The sequence below is a fragment of the Empidonax traillii genome, unplaced genomic scaffold, assembly GCF_003031625.1.
Source record: "Empidonax traillii isolate 1590-97213 ecotype Southwest subspecies unplaced genomic scaffold, ASM303162v1 scaffold50:size1795014, whole genome shotgun sequence".
Classification (NCBI taxonomy): Eukaryota; Metazoa; Chordata; class Aves; order Passeriformes; family Tyrannidae; genus Empidonax; species Empidonax traillii.
This window is the reverse complement of record NW_020955243.1, coordinates 1,617,221-1,635,961: the sequence shown is the minus strand read 5'-3', so window position 1 is coordinate 1,635,961 and position 18,741 is coordinate 1,617,221. Positions and strand designations below refer to the sequence as shown.

General features: G+C 55.0%; 1 protein-coding gene across 4 annotated transcripts; it reads left to right on the top strand.

Moving 5' to 3' along the window:
• The first annotated feature begins 4,214 nt into the window (after positions 1-4,214).
• On the top strand, positions 4,215-18,543 carry ACOT11 (acyl-CoA thioesterase 11). Of its 4 annotated transcripts, XM_027879087.1 has the most exons (18): positions 4,282-4,409; positions 8,510-8,585; positions 10,021-10,219; positions 11,082-11,151; positions 12,838-12,888; positions 14,010-14,070; positions 14,271-14,372; positions 14,639-14,774; positions 15,070-15,226; positions 15,557-15,676; positions 15,776-15,920; positions 16,820-16,875; positions 17,003-17,069; positions 17,159-17,242; positions 17,353-17,486; positions 17,791-17,922; positions 17,998-18,124; positions 18,228-18,543. In XM_027879087.1, the coding sequence occupies exons 1-18, from the start codon at positions 4,387-4,389 to the stop codon at positions 18,381-18,383; spliced, it is 1,896 nt and encodes a 631-aa protein (XP_027734888.1). In that variant the 5' UTR covers positions 4,282-4,386; the 3' UTR covers positions 18,384-18,543. The 4 variants fall into 4 exon arrangements, with proteins under 4 accessions (XP_027734886.1, XP_027734887.1, XP_027734888.1 ...); XM_027879085.1 differs by lacking the exon at positions 8,510-8,585 and having other exon boundaries at positions 4,215-4,409; XM_027879089.1 differs by lacking the exon at positions 12,838-12,888.
• The last annotated feature ends 198 nt before the right edge of the window (positions 18,544-18,741 follow it).

Below are 18,741 nucleotides of genomic sequence, written 5' to 3'. Positions count from 1 at the left end.
CGGAGCAACGGCGCCCCCTGGCGGCGCGATGGCGCCGGTACCGCGCGGACCCACCGGGGTCTTGTGTCCGTGTGTCCCCCGTGTAACCGCTGTGTCCGTGTGTCCCCCAGGGCATCCCCGTGTAACCGCTGTGTCCTGTGTCCGTGTGTCCCCCGGAGGGTCTCTGTCCCTGTGTACCCCCGGGGTGCTGCGTCCGTGTGTCCATGCGTGTCTTGTGCCCCCCCCGTGGTTGTCCCTGTTCTCATGTACCCCCGGTGTCCTGTGCCCATGTGCCAACGCGTGTCCTGTGCCTGTATAACCACTCAGGATGTCCCAGTGTTCATGGAGCCCTCCGGGATATCCCTGTTTTCATGTACCCCCTGTGTGCTCCTGTCCTCACAGACCCCGTGGGACTCTCCCTGCTCTTGTGGACCCCCAGAGCTCTCCTTGTCCCCATGGAGCACCCCCTCCTTGGCAGTCCCTGCCCATATGGGCCACCAGCATCTCCCAAACCTTCTCCAGAAGGTCCTGCTTCCCGCTGGCCTTTCCCTGCGGCCCTGCAAGCACCGAGGAGCCCTGATGAGCTCCTCAACCCATCACAGCCAGACACCACATAGGTACCCCATGTCACGTGCTGTCCCATTCAAACAAACTCCTTTGCCCTGGGCTTTGGTGTTTGAATTAAACCCAAAGTAAACCCCAGAGCAAGCCAGAGCCTGGCTCAGCCCAGCAGCACACAACTCCTTCCTCTTCTCCGTTGCAGGGCAAGCAAGCTGGCCTTAGGAAAATTAAGTAAATACCACTGAAGGAGTTGAAAAATAGGTTACCTTGTAAATGATTTTTTTTATTTCTGCCTACAGCTAAAGAAAAATTAGCCTCCCTGCTATCTTGTGCAGCCCAAGAATGTACTGGGGTGTGTAGTAGCTGAAGGGGTGGTGTGACAGCTCCTTTCCCAAAGCCTTGCTTCTGAGATTGGCTTTTTTTTTTTGTGCCTTTCCCCAGCCTTTAAACTCTGGGAGCTGCCAGGGAAATCTAAAGCTCTGATAGCTTGGAGGAGCCAAGAACAGGACTCCTGGCAGAGTGATGCAGCCCTGATCCTGTGCCAGGAATCTGGGGAGAGCCCCTCTCTGAGGGAGACCCTGGCTCGTGGGGTGTCAGTTCATCACTGTGTGTAATCACCCCATCACAACATTTCATCGTGCCAGTTCAAGCTGCTGCTGCTGCCATGGGATAGCAGAGCCAGTCAGGATGGGAGGGTGGCTCAGGGCAGAGTACCCCAATGCTGGTGTCTGAGCTGGTTGGAGGGTTCATCCTCCCCTGCTCGGAGGTATGCAGGACCCCCAGCCCAGTCTCTCCTCCCCGGTGATGCAGAGAGGCAACATGAGGGCTTGATTTATGAAGTGCATTAGCATCACTCTTTTCCTGTTTTCCATAACAAGCTGTTTTCACAGTGATGCCTGTGTGCTGCCCTCACTTCTTCCCCTCAGCACCAAGGTTTTAGGGGGCATTTTCCAGGGGGAAGAGACCTTCAGCTCAGCCTTGGGTACCTCACTGTCATCAGACACAGGGAGATGTGCTTGGTCCCTCCCAGAGACCAGCCTTCCACCCCTGCTTCATGCTGAGGGTGTGGGGTCCTGCACAGAGCCTCCCAGGGGCTGTGCCTCCAGATGCTGTGGGTGCTGAGTGTGGCTGGCTGTGTGGCTGGGGCTCGTGGATGATTAATGAATCCCATAGTTGGGAGTGAGGTCCCTGCTAAGGGCAGTTTGGGGCACACTGAAAGGCTGTCCAAGCCCCCAGCATCGTGGTCCCTGTGGCAGCAAGTGGAGGGCTGGGGTCTCAGTCTCCAGTAGCTCCATCCCTGGTGTGGGTCCCACTCCTGACCTCTTGCAGTGCTGGGATTAGCTGTGGCTGCACCAGTGCCATGCTGGTGCTTGCCAGCATCCCCTTAAAATCTGAGAAAACCTACATTTCAGCAAAGATCTGCCTCGTGCTGCAGCCTCTTTTGCCTGCTGCCGAGCCCCTGAGCAATTCATTCTCCCAACTACTCCAGAAGTGATAAAACCAATAGGTCACTTTTTTTTTTATTTCTCTCAGCAGTAATTAATGGTTTAATTAACACTCACGACATCCAATTCCCACTGCTTTGCATGAGCAGCCTCCGCTGCCGGGGCCTCGCTGTGAACTCTCCGATAACTGGGGGTGGAAAGGGTTAGCCGGGAGCTGGTGGGAGCTGCCGGCTGGAGGCCGCCCATCTGGCCCGGATTTCTTCCGAAGCTGGAAAGTTCTCCTCCTCCTGAGCAGCAGCGGCATATCCAACACGTTCCACAGCCTGCTCTGCTTTTGCACGGGCTTGTTTACTGTGTGGCGGCTTTTACAGCCGAGGAAGAACACGGGCGCCATGAGCACAGCCCTCCTTATTTACCCTGAACGATTTTCCAGTATTTTAACACCAATCCCCGAGAAATTTTAGTTGTCCCAAGGAGAATAGCTGCTTGTAACCGGTTCTAATTACAAGTATGAATGTCAATTAATTCATTTAGCTAATTATCCACTCTCTGAGCATCACGCACCAAAGAACTGTAAAAGATGGGCATATGGTGATGGATCAGAAGGAAGGAGCTGGTGCTGGTGTGTGCTCGCTGGGCGGCCAGGGCTGGGTGTGCCAGGGTGAAGGGATGCAGGCAGTGTGAGGGCTGGGGGAATTACAACATTATGCTAATTGGGCCTGGAAAACATCAACCCTCTCCCTGCAACTTTTGTTTGGAGGCTCAAGCGCGGGTCGAGCATCTGAAGTGTTTCTGATTGTGCTGTTCCCTCTGACTTGGAGGAGTGGGAATAATCATTTTCCCTTCCTGGAGCAAACCTTTTGATCCTAATCTGTGTCTGCAGAAACAAACAGTCCTAAGGAGGGAGGGAGAGATCCCTGAAGAGCTTCCTGGCCAGGAGCCTCTGTGCTAAAGGTGGGGAGATCTAGAGGATGCTCGCTGCAATCTGGTTTGCAGGGCACCTGGGCTGCTGCAAGCAGGTAGAAAACCATCTTGGTGAGAAATATCTTATTTGCTGTCCCAAAAGAGGATGCTTTAAAGGAAATATTATTTTCTGAAATGATGAGAGTTAATTACATCTGGGTTTGCAGAGTTACCTGCAATATATGAAAGGGGTTGTGCTGTCCTGTCCCTACTCTGAGAATGAAGAATTACAGATTTTATACAAGCAGTTGAGCAGGAAATTCTCAGTGGGGTTAAAGTTCCAAGGCAACAATCTTCTTCCAGAGGGAATCTCTATCACCATAATTGGATCAGTCATCTGGTGCAGTGTGGTGCTGCTTCTTCCATCCCCCAAAGGCTCCAAACACCAGTGGGCAAGGACTGCCTTAAGCTGGGCCACCAGTTCCATCCCAGCCTGGCCCAGCCTTCACAGAGGTATCCAGGTGTCCCACCTCCACCTGCACCTGGGGCTAGGGTTCTGATGAACCCCTATCCAGCCTAAAATTGAGGTTGCTGAGGCAGGAGCTTTTGCTCTGTTTCAGTGCTTAGTTGTTCTCATTTACCAAAAAAAGTGAGGCCTTATTTCCTATTGAATTTGCCTAATTATTTCTTTTCTGGCTTTCCAGTGGCAACACTTGTGCTGCCAGTGCCTGGCAGGAGCTTTGATCAAACTCTTGTAGGTTGATTACCAAGATTCACTTATAAAAGTTGTACATCAAATGCAAATAAAACAACATCTCCCCCAAACCCAGTAGTCATTATTGTGGTGACATGGTAATTTGCATTTTATTTCCTCTTTTAAAAAAAAAAAAAGTTTTTGTGATAAGCCCTGTTAAAGGTACTTCACAGGCAGAAGAGCCAGGGAGCAGCTGTGTGGATTGGAGTGGCTCTGGAGAAGTTTGCTGAGGCTTTCCCAGCATGGTGTCCGTGCCCACGGCTCTTGGGAAAACACAGATATTTTCAGGCAAGTTTAACTGAGTGCCTCTCACTGGGGTGGTGGGGGGAGAAGAGGGGTTTATGAGTGGGCTGGGGAGGGGACCCAGGACCTCATTCCAGGGTCTGCTCCCTGGGGAGAGATGAAGGAAGCCGGCAGCACCCTGCTCCGCAGAGCTGTTGGCAGCGTTGCGCTGCCTCCCGCCGCGCTCCCTGGCTCTGCAGCCAGCCCGACACATTCCCTCCTGTACCCAGAGCCAGCCTTCCGAGCGCCGGCCATTTTCCAGGCTAGAGCAGATCTGCCAAGCGCTACCTTAAGAAAAGTTATGCATGACCATATTTAAGGAAGCGGGAGGGGGTGTGCGCTGGCCCCGTCCCAGGGCTCCGCGCCAGCCTGGCCTCGACGCCCGCGCCCGGTGCCGGCCGAGCGCGCAGGTGTCCGGACGCTTCTCCTCCGAGCCAGCCATCGCCTCGACACCTCCCGCAAATGCTCAGCTTCTTCTGGCTGAGGTGAGGGCTGAGGGGAGCCGGGGACGGTGGGGACAAGGAGGGGAAACCCCACTGCTGAGTGAGCGTGAGCCAGAGTCTGGCGCTGCTGCAGAGAGTTCCACTCCGGGCAGTGGAGCGGTGGCTTGTCCTGGCTTGCGTCGGCGCTGGGCAGCTGTGCCAGGGGAAAGGTGTGGGGTGAAAGCCCTTTGTGCTCATCTGCTCACCCAGGTGATGCTTTCTTGCCTGTGGGGTTTGTAGTGAGCTGTGCTAATGCTCCATCGCAGTTGGTGCTGGCGACTTGTCAGTGGGGACGTGGCACCCTCCGGCTGCAAAAGGGACAGCGGGGGGAGGGTTGTCTTGGATCAGCTTTTTTTGTTTTTTTCCGCTTAAAAGCAGGGGCAGATATTTGGGAAGCACAGGGCTGTGGGGAATGGTGGCGGTGCAGGGGTGGCAGAGGGGTGTGCTGGGGCTGGTTGGGGCAGTGTGGGTGTCTGGGTGGCACAATGTTGCAGTGGTCTTCACGCCGTTGGTCTCAACTGAGGTGGTCTTGGCCATGGTAACTACCATGATAGAGACCACCACGGCAGAGACTACTGCATCACTGGGTGTCTACCTGGGTAGTTTTCACCCCAGGGGTTTCAGCCACGGTGACCCCCACAGTGGAGACCACCACAGTGGAGACCCACCAGGGTGTAAACCATTGCACCATCTAGGTCTCCACTGTGGTGGTCTCCAGTTGGTGAGCTTGACTGTGGTGGTCTTAACTACGGCTGTATTGATGTTATGGCAGTCTCTTCCCTGGGAACACCGTGGGTGGCAGGGCAAAGGTGCCTAGGCTGGGCGATGCTATTGGGTGTCCCCATGTGTGTGAATTCTGGCCCTGGCAGTGTTTGCAGTTGTACCAGAGTGACATGTGGCTCTGCTCTCCCCCTGGGTCAGAGCCAGACCTTTGTCCCCTGCGACACTCCCTGAAGGACTTCACCCCTGTGCTGCCAAACTGGCACCAGCCTTCCTGAGAGCCTCACGGGAGCTGCAGGGAGCATCTGGGCAGGAGTATGGATGGGGCTGTGGGCATGGCCAGGGCTGGGGATGCTTCACCCGGTGATGGAGAGGGATGTGAGGGCTGCTGCACTCACCCTGAGTTAAGCTTTCCCATGGGTGATGGTTGTAAAGCCCCCAGCCCTTGTAAGAGGAGTCATTCCGTGTCTCCACATTGCCTTTCACCCTCGGTTTGTGCTTTCCTGGCCTCATGCCTGGCTTTGCTCCATGAAATCTAGGGAAACATGACATACGGTGCCAAAAAGCCACTTGCAGGGTGTCCTGGCCTTTCTTCTGGGCTGGCTGCCCTCCTGGGGTCCCACTGAGACCCACTGCAGGGAACCCCCGTGTTTCCTCACCTGTGTTTCCTCAGCTGTGCTGTGACCCAGCAATTCAGTCCCTCTTGTCCCACTGGTTCTCATCCTGGGGAGCCTACACCATCCTGATGGGCATGGGGTGATGGAGTTGAGCTGTACTGGGTGTCTCCATTGCCACTTACCAGTGGGGGTCCTGCTGGAAGGGACATCGCCCTTTGCACAAAACCTGCCTGTGTCATTCCTGGGAACACCAGGGCTTTGGCTGGCACTGGGACCATCAAGCTTTGTCTCAGGGGATGGAGAGCCCTCACTGCCCTGTGGAGATGGCAGAATTTCCCAAAGTAGGTCAGGTTAATTTTTTAACGCGTGCAGATTTGCTTGTTACCATGGATATTGCTCAATTATACACCGATAATCCCCCATGAGAACTTCATTGTCACTGCTTTCCTCCCCCCCATCTCCCCCCTTTTTTTTTCTTCAAATATTTCCAGGGAGGGGTAAAGTTCAGGGGCTGGGGTGGGAGTAGGAGACAGAGCCAGGCTAGGAAAAAGGGGGATTAGGTATTTGGGAGGCAGCAGTAGGCTGGTGGGAGAGCTCTGAGGACAAGCAGGGGTGGCTTAAGGTGTGAGGCTGCCCCACTCTGCCCAAAGCCCCCCACAGCCCAACACAGGGGACCCCAGTATCCCTTGTCCCTTCCTCTCATCCACTGCTTGGGAGTGGCTAAAGCAAACCCCTTGCTTCCAGTGGCCTTAAGGATTTGAGGTACAATTGCTCTTCTGCATCCCTGCCTGGCATCACCCCAGGGGCTGTGGAACCCAACAGAGTTTCAAGCTTGTGGTCCCTGCACGATTTCCCAAGAGGCTGGCACCCAGTTTGGCAGCAGAGACCTTCCCTAAAGCTTATGGGTGTTTTGGTACTGTGGGACATAGGGAATAGGAGAGCTCTGGGATCCCTCTCCCCTGGTATTTGCAGATCCCTTGGAATGTCTCCCCCACCGTGCCCTTCCTGGTTTGCTCTGTGGGCTCCTTATGCCTTCAGCAGCACAGGACCTGAGCGTGGCAGGAGGCAAGAAAAATATTATACTAGAAGAGGTTTTTTCCTAATGCAAACTTTTTTTTTTTTTTTTCTTTTTGATAGAAGTGGGTCACTCGAGGGGTGACAGAGTAAGAGCATCATCGCCTGGGTACTGCATCCCGTTGCCATGGTGACCCAAGGGCTGCATCAGTCAACAGCTTTAAAAATGTGACAGTTGAGTGAGGCTGAAGATTTTAATGAGGACAGACACTTGCTCGCTTAGTTTCGATAACAAATACTCCATAAATACCCACTGGCTGGATGGTTCCGGGTCTCTGGAGCGTGGCTGGGGTGCTCCCCTTCCCCAGGGTGGGAGCGTGGGCTGGGGCTGCCTGGGAAATAACAGGGGGATGATGCAAGGCAGACAGCTCTGTTTTTTTCCCCCTCCTGCTAACGCAACCCAGGGGACAAGCTGACACGATTGCCAAGCCAGGACCAGGTTTGGGTTTCCAAGGAATGTCCCTCTGGCGCTGTCTGCTGTGGCTATGGGGTGTAACAGGACCGCCCTAGCCACCGCTTGTCCCTGCAATTAGGGAGCAAACCCATTTTGCTAAACAGAAGAGTAACCTTTACACTAGGCTCTTGCAAGGGTAGGTGAGCAATAAGGAAGCTCCCAGGCCTCCATAACAAAGCTGGAGAGGTCTTGAGGCTGGGAAAACAGAACACGGTGCCACTGGGGCAAGGGTGGGAGGCTATGAGAGGCTCAGTGCTGCCCTTTGCACCTGTAGGTGACCTGAGAACCCTCATTTTGTACCAACACTGTGTGATGCCCAAACCTCAGCTCCTGCAAAGGGCTGAGGGCACAGGAGGCAAACCTGCAGCTTCCACTTTTTTAACCCCATGCCAAAATCAGTCAATCCCACGCCTTGCGAAAGGAGCTACTGCCTCCAGCAACCTGGTTGTACCTGCGTGGGAGAGGGAGGTGTGCTGGGAAGCTGAAGGCACGCCAAGGGCCTGGAGGTGTTGTGTTTGAAAGCAAACTGTAAATATAAAGCCTCTTACACTTGTTTTTGCTGCAGCTCCCACTCTGCCTTTCCTTGCAATGTCACTAAGATGTCCAGCTGGGACCCAGTCACCGTGCATGTGGCCTGGGAGCCTGAGGGCGCCCAAGGACACACAGTGCCCTTGGGGAGTGCCAGGGCTTCAGAGGCAGAGGGGCTGGAGCAGAGCACAGCAGCATTGCTGGCATCGGGCGCTTCCCATTTGCTGCCCCTGGTACCACCCGTGAGCAGCCTGAGCCCTGCCCACCGCCAAAAATATGCTCCTGGCTGTCTTGTGACTGCGGCGGTGTCACCACTCTGGCCAGGGGAGCTTCAAGTCCTCTCTCACGTGTAGCAACACGAGGAAGCACTGACACAGCATCGCTGACCGAGGGATGGGCCATGACCCTGCGTCCTGGGCTAAGTCCAGCACCCCAAAATAGTTGGACTCTTTCATTGCAGCCAGTGACCATGGGTCCTGACCCCCAAGGAATGGCAGGCATTAGCCCAGGTTCTGCCCTTCTCTGTTTCGGCTCTGGCAGCCCCCTAATAAGTTCTGGTGAGGGGTAAGAGGTGTGGGGAGGGACATCAGCATGGGATGTGGGGACAGGGTGTGACAATCCGACACACACACTGTCTTGTCCCTGCTGGTAAACGGCCACTCCCAATCTGCCAATCCTGCTGTAACCAGAGCCACTCTTCTGCTTTCCAGGTGTCTCTTAAAAATGGTCAAGGGGAATATTATAGTCCCTGAAGAGATCTTGAACTTCTGTTGCAATGGCCTCCAGGTACCCCTCATGCCGTGCAACTAACCCCAGGGCTCCCCACTGTGCCAGTGGCTACTAACCAAGGCAAATGCCATCCTGTGCCAGGAGCTGCTCTCAGACCTGCACTGGCCCCAGTTGCATCTGCTCCCCATCAGCATCACTGCTCATGTGCTGGCTACCTCAGAGTCAGAGCTTTTCCTATGGGTAGCAGCTTTTCCCCTAAAATTCAGGAATGTAAAACACCAGGAAAATGACCATTGGGATCTCTGGCCAGGCTGTCTGCTCGCTCTGCAGCAGGCGGCTTTGGAGCTCTTTGCATTGCTGGCTTGAGCCCCAGAGCCTGCTGGCTTCCTGAAATAGCTCTGTGGTACTCATGTAGGCGCCTCTGCACACTGGGAAGCAGCCTGGGAGGTTCACAGAGGGGTTTGGAGCCTGCTGGAGGGGCTCTGGTGGCTGAGGGTCCATCTCACTGCGGGATGGGGGGCCCTTTACCATAGGCTTGGCTTGGTGCGCTTGCCTCCGTCTCTGCTGAGGCAAGGTTTGTGCTGTTCCTGGAATGTCGTGTACCAGTAGCTATGGAAACAGAGGTTTGACCCGCTGGAGAAAATGCTATTCTGAGAGGCAATGAGCTCAGGGTAGTCAGGAAAGCTTCATTTTCAGCATGAACTGGTCTTTGAAAGAATCCAGGCAAAGCAAAGGGCAGAGAGGCTGCTGCAGTGGGACTCTCGCAACAAGTGCTGTGAGCAGGAGCCGCAGAGGGAGCAGAAAGCGGAAGGAAGGGCTGTGACGAAGCCCAGACAACTCCTCAAGTCTCCTTAATTACTCACTGGGCTAACTGAGTTCACCCCTTGTGTAACACGACTCACTTGACATCTCATCAGCTATTTTCCTTGCCAGCACCGCCACAGTAGCAGCTTCTGTCTCCCATCCTGCCTCGCACCAGGGTGCCAGGGGAGCTGCTCTGTGCCCAGCAAATGGCCAAGCCAACAGGGAACGTATTTTACTGCCCAGGGTGCTTCTCCTCTGCTGCTTGTACCACATAGCTTTCAGTGTTTCCTTTGGCAAAGGGGGGTGTTGGTGGAAAGTGTGGAGCACCACTACGTACGCAAACGCAGGAGAGTGAACCCACCCTGTGCTGCAACACCCTAAAAATTAAGCTGTTAGGGAAGAAAAATTTCTTCACGGAGAGCTGATTGACTTTGGGAGGGGTTCTGCACAGGTTTTGGGAGGAAGCAGTGGGGTTGTGTGATAAATGGTCTGGAAACTGTGGACCTTATTTTAGGGGGATTTTTTTCCTTTTGGCTGTGGGAACTATGTATTTGGCAAGGACTGGGTGGGTTTTGGTGGTGTCCGGGGATATGCAGGGCTGGAGTTCTTCTGGCTCAGTGAGCGGAGTGGGCTGCGTGGTCACTGCTGTCTTGGGGGTTTGGTTAAAACAGAGCTCTCGTCCCACCAGGGCTCAACCTCTCCACCACGTGCCCAGGAACCAGGGGAGCGGGAGGAGGCACCGGGGACCATGGCGAGCCCCTTGCCTGCCCGCAACCCCACCGAGGTGCAGATGAGCCAGCTGGTGCTGCCCTGCCACACCAACCACCGTAACGAGCTCAGCACTGGCCAGCTGCTCAAGTGGATCGACACGGCTGCCTGCCTCTCTGGTAAGCCATCCTCTCCCTCTGGAGCCATTGTCCTGCTGGGCTGGGAGGGAATGACCAGGCAGCGTCCCCAGGAGCCAGCTCATCAGCAGCATGCCTGGCAGTCCAGCACTGTCCCTCAGAGTGATGCCAGTTGGGGACCCCACATCATGCCATTTGCTGAGTAATTAGAGAGCAAACAAGAAGGGGAGGAGACGTGCACTGCAGCATGCATGCTGGCTTAGGGACAGATCAAAATCCACGCCAGCTTCTTTCAAAATGCTGCCCTTTTCCTTGGCTGGTGTGCAGGGCATGGTGAGACCAGGATGGTGACATCCCCAGCATCCCAGCAGCAGCCAGAAGGGAATGAGCTCCTCCACTCAGTGGGAAGTGATGGAGCTCACCAGCTTGGCTGCCCCGCCAAGCACGGGGAAGTTATGACAGGAAACAGGTTCAATTCTGCAGTTTGATGAGGTTCCCAGAGCAGATTTACAGTGTGAGGTTCCTGGAGTCCCAAGGGAAAGCCAGACGGGTAGAGCGGCTTCAGAATATTTGCTGTGCATGGGGAGATGGTATCAGCTGCTGTGCATCCCCACAGCTGCAAACATATGGAGGGAAGGCAAACATCAGGACAACGTGCCTCCCAGTTATACTCACAGCACACCCTCAAAACCTTTGAACATCTGCAAATCCATGCTGCTGTGGGAGGAGAAACGCCAAATCCCACTCCTGTCCCCTGCAAACGCACCAGCGGACATGAGCAGGGAAGGGATGCTGGTTGGAGTATCATCGGTGTCACCAGCCATGGGGCAGTGGAGCGCACGTGCCCCTCGCACCCTTGGCGTGTTGCTGCAGGTTGCTGATGCAGTTTGTTTTTCCTTTCCAGCTGAGAGACACGCTGGCTGCCCGTGCGTCACGGCTTCCATGGATGATATCTATTTTGAGCATACCATTAGGTAAATACTCTGCACTCCAACAGGGCACACACAAGGAAACGGAGGGGATTTTCCCGTCTGCTGGGTGCAACATGGACAGTGGGGCTGGATCTGGGAGCAGCGTGCCTGGGAGAGGAGGAGATGCAGTGGCAGTGCCAGGCTCACAAGGCAGCCAGGGACTGAGGCTCTGTCTCTGCCGCAGGGCTGAGGAACGACTGTCTGCTCTGATTTATCCTCTGTCTGGGCCCTGGGGAGCTCCTGCTGGGTTGGCTTCCCGGTATTTCCCCCAACGCCAGCTCCTCCCTGGCTTTGTCTAAGAAGCAACTCTGATTTAGTGCTCTGGAAAACTCAAATCTTGCAAATCGTGCCTCTCTAGTGGCCATGTGGGTGGCTGGGGCGTGGTGGTCCTCCCCCACCCACTGGCTGCTGGGGGAGGTGGGACCTCCCTGCACATCACTTTGTGAGATGCATCAGGCTGAGCTTTGCTTGGCCAAACTCCCCTCCCAGGCTTGTTCTGGCAGCCCCTGGGTGCTGTTCCTGCACCCAGGGCTGCCATGTGTCAGGGGACAACATTTCTCTGCGCATCCCTGCAGGTAGTATGGGATCTGCGCAGTATAGAATCCATGCAGTATAGGATCCCTTGCAGTACAGGATCCATACTGTCCAGCCACTCCCTGCTGTGCAGGTCTGCCTACTGGGGCAGGGACCAGTTTGGGTACCCAGGAGTGGCACTGGGGTCCCCAGCTGTCAGATGATTTATTTGACCCCGGGAAGTCTGACTCACTCTTGGGTTTCACCGTCATTCCCAGGAAATGCTGAACTCCTACTTTTGCCCTCTCATATCGAGTTCTGACAGGTTGGTGGAGATGAGCTGCCCATTGCCCTGGGCTCAGCTCCATGACAAATCCACAGTGTGGGGATGTGGTGCAGCCCTGGTGCCACCTTTCACTGGCAGAGGTGGCACCACTGGGGTTGATATGTGCCGCGTGGCTCCAGCTCCCATAGCAGCTTTCCCTGGAAAGCTTTTCCCCATGGGTTTTGGGAGCAGGATGACAGATGCAAGCCCTGCTCCACAGCATTATATCAAGCCCTGAAAAGCATTTGTCCCTCCTCAGGGGCGAGTCAGGCACCACTCCAAGGGGTCAGGGAATTTGCGCTGCTCCTGGCTCAGATCCCATTTGCTGTGGTCCAGCTTAAGGCTCCAAGCAAGGGGCCTGGCAGGGATTTCCCGCAGAGATGTTGGAAGGCGGAGGAGCTTTGTGGTGTTTGTTGTTGGCTCTGCTCCTCTCCCAGCTGTTTGTGCTTTCTGCTGCCCTCCCACTGTGGGGGAGAGGCAGGGAGGAGCTGTAGGTGCTTGGGGGCACGGAGGAGACCCCAAAACATCACTAACTTAAAACTCATCAGCTGTGCAGCAGATCCTCCCTATCCTTCCGCCCTGCCTGGGGAAGTGCAGCCTCCCGGGAGGATTGCATATACCTTTGAGCCAGGCTTTTTGTGGCTTTTATGGCACTGGCTTGTACTGTTTGATAAGGAGAGAGAAGATAAAGTATTTTTGGGGCTGTGTATCTACATCTGGGGCTGCCAACGTGCCAGCCCAGCCCCCTGCCCTCGCATGCCCTTCACCTCAAACACATCCGGAGCATCCGTGTGGCCGCTTCCATTGCCTCTAACCCTCTCCCCCCATCTTGCTTTCTCTTTTTGCACCAGCCAGCCGTATCTAAGCCCTGCGGGGCAGCGGGACGGGAGGAGCGGTGTCTGGTACGGATGTTTGCAGCCCTAGAGCAGCCAGCCTAACGCAGCTCTGCCGTGAGTTGGGAGCATTAACCCCACTGACGTGGCATGGCATGGTGAATGGAGGCTGCTCACGTAACCCTGCTAATGTTTTGGCATGTCACTGGGCCCGGGGTCTGTGCTGGGCGATGGCTGGAGGCACCATCCCAGCCTCAGGCCGCCCCTGCTCCAGCCAGAGCACACGTGCACAGTGTGTTTGAGTAGCAGAGATCCTTTTAAGCCAGAAGTCATGCAGGGGGCAAGGGGAAAGTTACAGTGCTGAAGCACTTGCTGACTCTTCCTTGCTTCTGGTTTTGAGCCCTCTGTGGAGCAAACCTGCAGTGATGGTGACAGCATTTATTTTTCCAGGGTTTTTCTAGCATTGGCCTCTTTTAGGGAATGAGGCATATTCCTGATTTAATATGGCATTTGTTAAAGACTGTTTGCTGTGGGTCTCAGTAATAAGCTTCATTTGCTTATTTTGTGGGTACCAGTTTGCAGTGGGTTAGGCTGCAGAGCTGAAGTAGACAGAGGAGAGCTCCTGGACTCTGAAAGCTGCAGTTTGCTGCTAGCTACAGTTTGCTGCCAGCAGATGTTCAATTTAGGAGATGGTGCAAAATGCCCCTGGCTGGATCCTGCCTCCTGCCATCTCTGAGTATCCTGAGGTGTCCATTGCTCTAGGGGAGGCCCTGGAGAGGAGGAGGAACAGGAGCAGTCAAGGTACCTGCAGCTTTGGGTCAGTGGCTGAGGGCCCACGGGAGGCCCCACAGCTGTTCCCGTTGTGCAGGACAGTGGATGCAAGGCTGGAGGAGCCGTTTGCTCTGGCAGGAGTGTGCATGCCTACATGGGCAGCGGGTGCCAAACAAGCCTTGGGAACCTCCTCTGCTCCGGAGTGACATCTTATCCAGCTGGGCTGGACAGCTGTGGGATCTCATGTCATAAAGGTGGCTGTCCCTATGTCCTGCTGGCCATCCAGCATGTCCCAGAGTCCCAGGAAGCCTTACCACAGTGGATAGTGAACTGTAATGCTGTGGCACCTCAGTGGGAGCTGCTCGGTGTCCGTTTTCCCTCAGTAACCCCACACACTTTCTCCTGTTCCTGTTTTTCAGTGTCGGGCAAGTTGTCAACATCAAAGCCAAAGTGAACCGAGCCTTTAACTCCAGCATGGAGGTTGGTGTGTACCCCCCACCTTCACCCCCTGCCCCTGTCCCTCCACACAACGAAGTGCCAAATCCCCAAATCCTCCTGCCGTTCCCAGCTTTGATCCCATGTGTATATCCTCTCTGGCTGGCTCTGTCCAGGGGTGCTGGGTGGGATGTTGTTCCCTGGGGAGCAGAGCCAGCTCTCAGGGATGCTGTGCCCTCTCCCAGGTGGGCATCCAGGTGAGCTATGAAGATCTGTGCAGCGGGAAGCACTGCAGTATCTGCAAGGCGTACGCCACCTTTGTGGCACAGAGTCCCTCTGGCAGCAAGGTGAGCATGGTGTCTCGGAGGGCTCAGTTGTCCTCTGCACAGAGGCAGTCAGGAAATGGCCTCTCTGGGGCTGATCTGGGCCCAGCTTTCCATCAGGACACTTCCTGCACACTGCAGGGTTGATGATCCCTTGTCCCATGCTTGTGGGATGCAGCGTGGGGGCTCTGCCCATGTACAGTGGGACACACGGTGTTGCAGGAGCATGGTGCCCGAAGGAGCCCTGCCTCCTCTGGCAGTGGGACTGCACTGCCCCATCCCCTTTGCAGGTGAGGCTGAAGCCGCTGACCCCACAGACAGAGGAGGAGAAGATTGAGTACAGCATTGCCGCTGAGCGCCGCCGCATGCGGCTGGTGCACAAGGACACCCTCAAGGACCTCCTCACCCGCAGCCCCCCTGACACCGGTACCGTGTCCCACAGCCTGGGTTTCCATCCCCAAAATAGCCCCGATGCCCACTGGTGACAATCCCCTTCCTCAGCAGGATGCTGGTGGGGAACAGTGATGATCACCATGTGGAGGGTTGGGCAGGCCCTGGTCATGGCAGGGTAGGGATCAGCCCCACTATCCCAGACAATGTGTGTGAGGTTGATGCAGTGGGAGGGCAGCTGTGAGGAGAGGGGGAAGGGCTGGTGGGATGCTGGGAGCAGGGGTCCCAGTGGTCATCCAACACGCTGAACTTTGTTCTCCCAATGTGGCAGAGCTGGAGACACGGGACGGCAGTGGGGCAGTGCCGGCGGAGAAGACGCGTGTGGAGAGCGTGGAGCTGGTGCTGCCTCCACACGCCAACCATCAGGGCAACACCTTCGGTGGGCAGATCATGGCCTGGATGGAGAATGTGGCCACCATTGCAGCCAGGTGACCCAAGAGGCATTCAGTGTAGGGGATGGTGTGCCTGGAGGGAACACGCGAGCAGGGCAGAATCTGGCTGTGACCACAGCTGGGTTGTAGGGACCTTCCAAAGGGATGGTCCCCAGCATGTCACCCTTGAGCGATGCCATACAGGGAGTCCCATGGATGTGTAGAGTTGAGGGACCCCAGGGAAGGGTTGGCTTATTGTCCCTTCTCATGGCTGGCTTTGATAGTTGAAATCCAGGAGTGACATTTTTTGGGGTCCTCTTGGTTCTGACTGGGTCGGGGAGGGTGTGCCATGGGACTATGGCTGGGGAGTAACTCCTGCCCCTGTAGCCGGCTGTGCCATGCCCACCCCACACTGAGGGCCATCGAGATGTTCCACTTTCGGGGACCTTCGCAAGTTGGGGACCGCCTGGTGCTCAAAGCCATCGTCAACAATTCCTTCAAAAACAGGTGGGTGCTGGCAGGTGGAGGTCCCCATCCCACCTGGGTAGGGGCCCCATCCCACCCTCCTGACGGCTTTACACGCTCTCACCCCTTTCTCTCCGGCAGCATGGAGGTGGGGGTCAGCGCCGAGGCGTACGGCCAGGAGATGTCTGTCAGCCCACGGCACATCAACAGCGCCTTCATGACCTTCGAGGTGCTGGACCAGGAGGGCCGGCCCCGCACGCTGCCCATGGTGGCACCCGAGCCAGGGGTAAGGATGGGCAGGGATGGCTTCTCTGGAGTTCTGTGGGACCCCTGGGAGTCCCGCTCAGCCCTGAGGGGCTCTCAGATTCACAGCAAAACAAATGCAGTTTTATGATGATGGAAATGAAATTGCTCAATAGCAAGTGAATTAAATGGATTGTTCGGTATAACTAATAAAATAAACCACTTGCCTGTGCAGGGATGGAGATGTATTAGCCATGCAAGGCTTAACAGGGAATTGCCTGCAAATTCCAGTTCATTTTTTCTATAATTTAGGGGAAAGAATGCAAACCTCTGAGGTTGTTTTTACTTTTCAAAGCGTCCTAATCCATAATTTGCTCAGATCCAAATATTTAAGGAAATCTGTCACATGAGCACAGCAACAAAGCAAACTCAATCTCAACTTCCCCTGAGCTGATCCTTGCCCATCTGCCTGATTTTTTGGATACCTTAAAACTAGGGTCTCCTACCCCGATGAAGATCATCTCATGGCCAGAGTCAGGCTCCCTGAAACCTCGTAGCCAAGCCTGCTTTAAAACACTGCGCTAGCACTTTCTTCAAAATAGGCTGGTTTCTTTGGGGTTTTATTCCCCCAAGAGAGGACATTGGCAGGTGTAAGGGGACATGATTTGTGTTTCAGGGGCTATTTGCAGCTTTGCAGCCACAATAAGGGTTTTCCCTAATGTGCCAGTGCCCATCATTGATCACGCCGTGGTGGCAGTGCCCAAATAGCTCACAATTAATCACTAACCACCACTGCAGTATAGCTGGGGTGGCAGCCAGCGAGTGCAGGGGTTTTACATGTTTCCTGTATCCTTTAGAGCCCTTTGGAGGGTGGAAAAGACAAATGACTGGGTTTTTTTCCTCCTTTTCCTATTAACCTAATTGGCTTTTCCCATTTATCAGGATGGAGAAAGGAGGTACAGAGAAGCCAGTGCTAGGAAAAAAATTCGGCTGGACCGGTGAGCAGAAAAGCAAGTGGGATGTGGGCATGGAGGAGGGAGGAGAGAGGGACCCTGCGCTTGGGTGCAGGGACAGTCTGTGGGTGGTTTGTGTCCCCTCATAAGGGAAACTCTTCCTTTCCTGCAGAAAATACGTTGTCTCCTGCAAACAGACTGAGGTGCCACTCTCTGTGCCCTGGGACCAAAGCAACAAGGTAGGAAGGATGCTTCCCTGAAGGAGCCTCTGCCTCCTCCCCAGCGTCCTGCCCCTGCTCTAGCCCCTGACATGCTGCCCCTGCCCCAGGTTTATCTGAGCTACAACAACGTCTCTGCGCTGAAGACACTTGTAGCCAAAGCGAACTGGGCACTCGCCAGGGAAAAGGAAAAGGTACCAAACCCTGCCCCTTCCCCGCAAGATGCCCCTCACCCCCAAATCACGGGCAACCTGGGGGCTTGATGTTGGGGAACACATCCCAACCGTGCCCTGTGCTCCCGAAGGTGAGGATGTACACGCTGGAGGAGGATAAATTCCTGTCCTTCCGCATTGAGATGTCCGTCTGCATCCCAGCCAGCCAAGCCTTCTCCCTGCTCTCCGACCTGTGGCGCCGGCACGAGTGGGACAGTCACTATGTGTGAGTGCTGTAGGGCTGGGCACCCAGCCCTGCCCAAAAATCACACCCCTAAATTTAAGGCTTGTGGTTGAGCGTCCCTTTGGGCTTTCTTGGGAGCAAGTGTGTTGCCCTGGAGCCACGATTGCTCCTAGAAACTCTCCACTGTATGTCTCCATCCTGACTCCACCTGGGCTGATGGCTGCAGAAAACATCTATTTTGGGTCCCCCAAAATATTTTGGGTCCGGTGGTGGGCTGTAAATGTGTAAGCCCCCAGATCTGGGAGGGCACAGTGGGGTTTCTGTGACCAGTTGCCTCCTCTTGCAGGAGTGCTGAGCTCGTCCAGAAGGTAGATGATGATGACATGATCTACCACGTGGTGAGCCGGATGCACAGACAGGAGAGCAAGCTGCAGGACTTTGTCATCCTGGCATCCCGGCGGAAACCCTGCAGCAAGGGGTAACTGTCCCTAACCCCACCCCTGCTCCCTGCCAGCTGGGCTGTGCTGGCTCACCTGGCCTCTCTCCTTCCCAGGGACCCCTATGTGGTGGCCTTTCGGTCGGTGACGCTGCCCACACACCCCCCCAGAGCTGAATATACACGTGGGGAGACACTCTGCTCTGGTTTCTGCATTTGGCCGGAGTCAGAGGAGATGAGCAAGGTGGGATGCTGTGACCATGCTGCGGGGCCATGCTGCCCACACTCCACGGGGGAGGCTCCTTCTTCCCCACGTGCCCCAAATGACCATCTCCTGTGCCTTGCAGGTGGCTTACTACAACCAGGCTATGCCGGGGTACCTCAACTACGTCACCACCAATGTGGCAGGGCTGTCCTCTGACATCTGTGCCACCTTTGAAGCCTGCGAGAAATTCCTGCTGAAGAACAAAGAGGACCTGATCTCACAGCTGCAGGACTTCTAGAGCCACAGCACCCTGCTGACAGACGGACACAGACAAAGGGACACCTCCATGTTGGAAGGGGATGTGGATTGTGGCACCCAGACCCTGCCTCCCTGGGGCTTGGGGTGGAGGGGCATTACTGCACCACCTCATCCCTTGCACTGACATCTTTTCTTCTTTCTTTTTTTTTTTTTTTTTTTTTTTTTTTTTTTTTTTTTTTTTTTTTTTTTTTTTTAGAAATTTTATAAGCTGATGTACAGGACTTGGATTTCTTGTTTTCTTAACGCTACTTGAATCTTTATATGATCCAAAATCTTACTAAACCAGTTTGGTTTTTTTTACTGGTTCTTTGTGGGAGATTACTGGTTCCCTTTAAGGT

Excerpts from the sequence above, each read along its gene's own strand:
- ACOT11 (XM_027879085.1), top strand. The coding sequence starts at position 4,230 with ATGACCATATTTAAGGAAGCGGGAGGGGGTGTGCGCTGGCCCCGTCCC. Across the intron at positions 15,227-15,556 it reads GTGGCCACCATTGCAGCCAG|CCGGCTGTGCCATGCCCACC; the intron begins GTGACCCAAGAG and ends CTGCCCCTGTAG. Across the intron at positions 17,243-17,352 it reads TCGCCAGGGAAAAGGAAAAG|GTGAGGATGTACACGCTGGA; the intron begins GTACCAAACCCT and ends GTGCTCCCGAAG.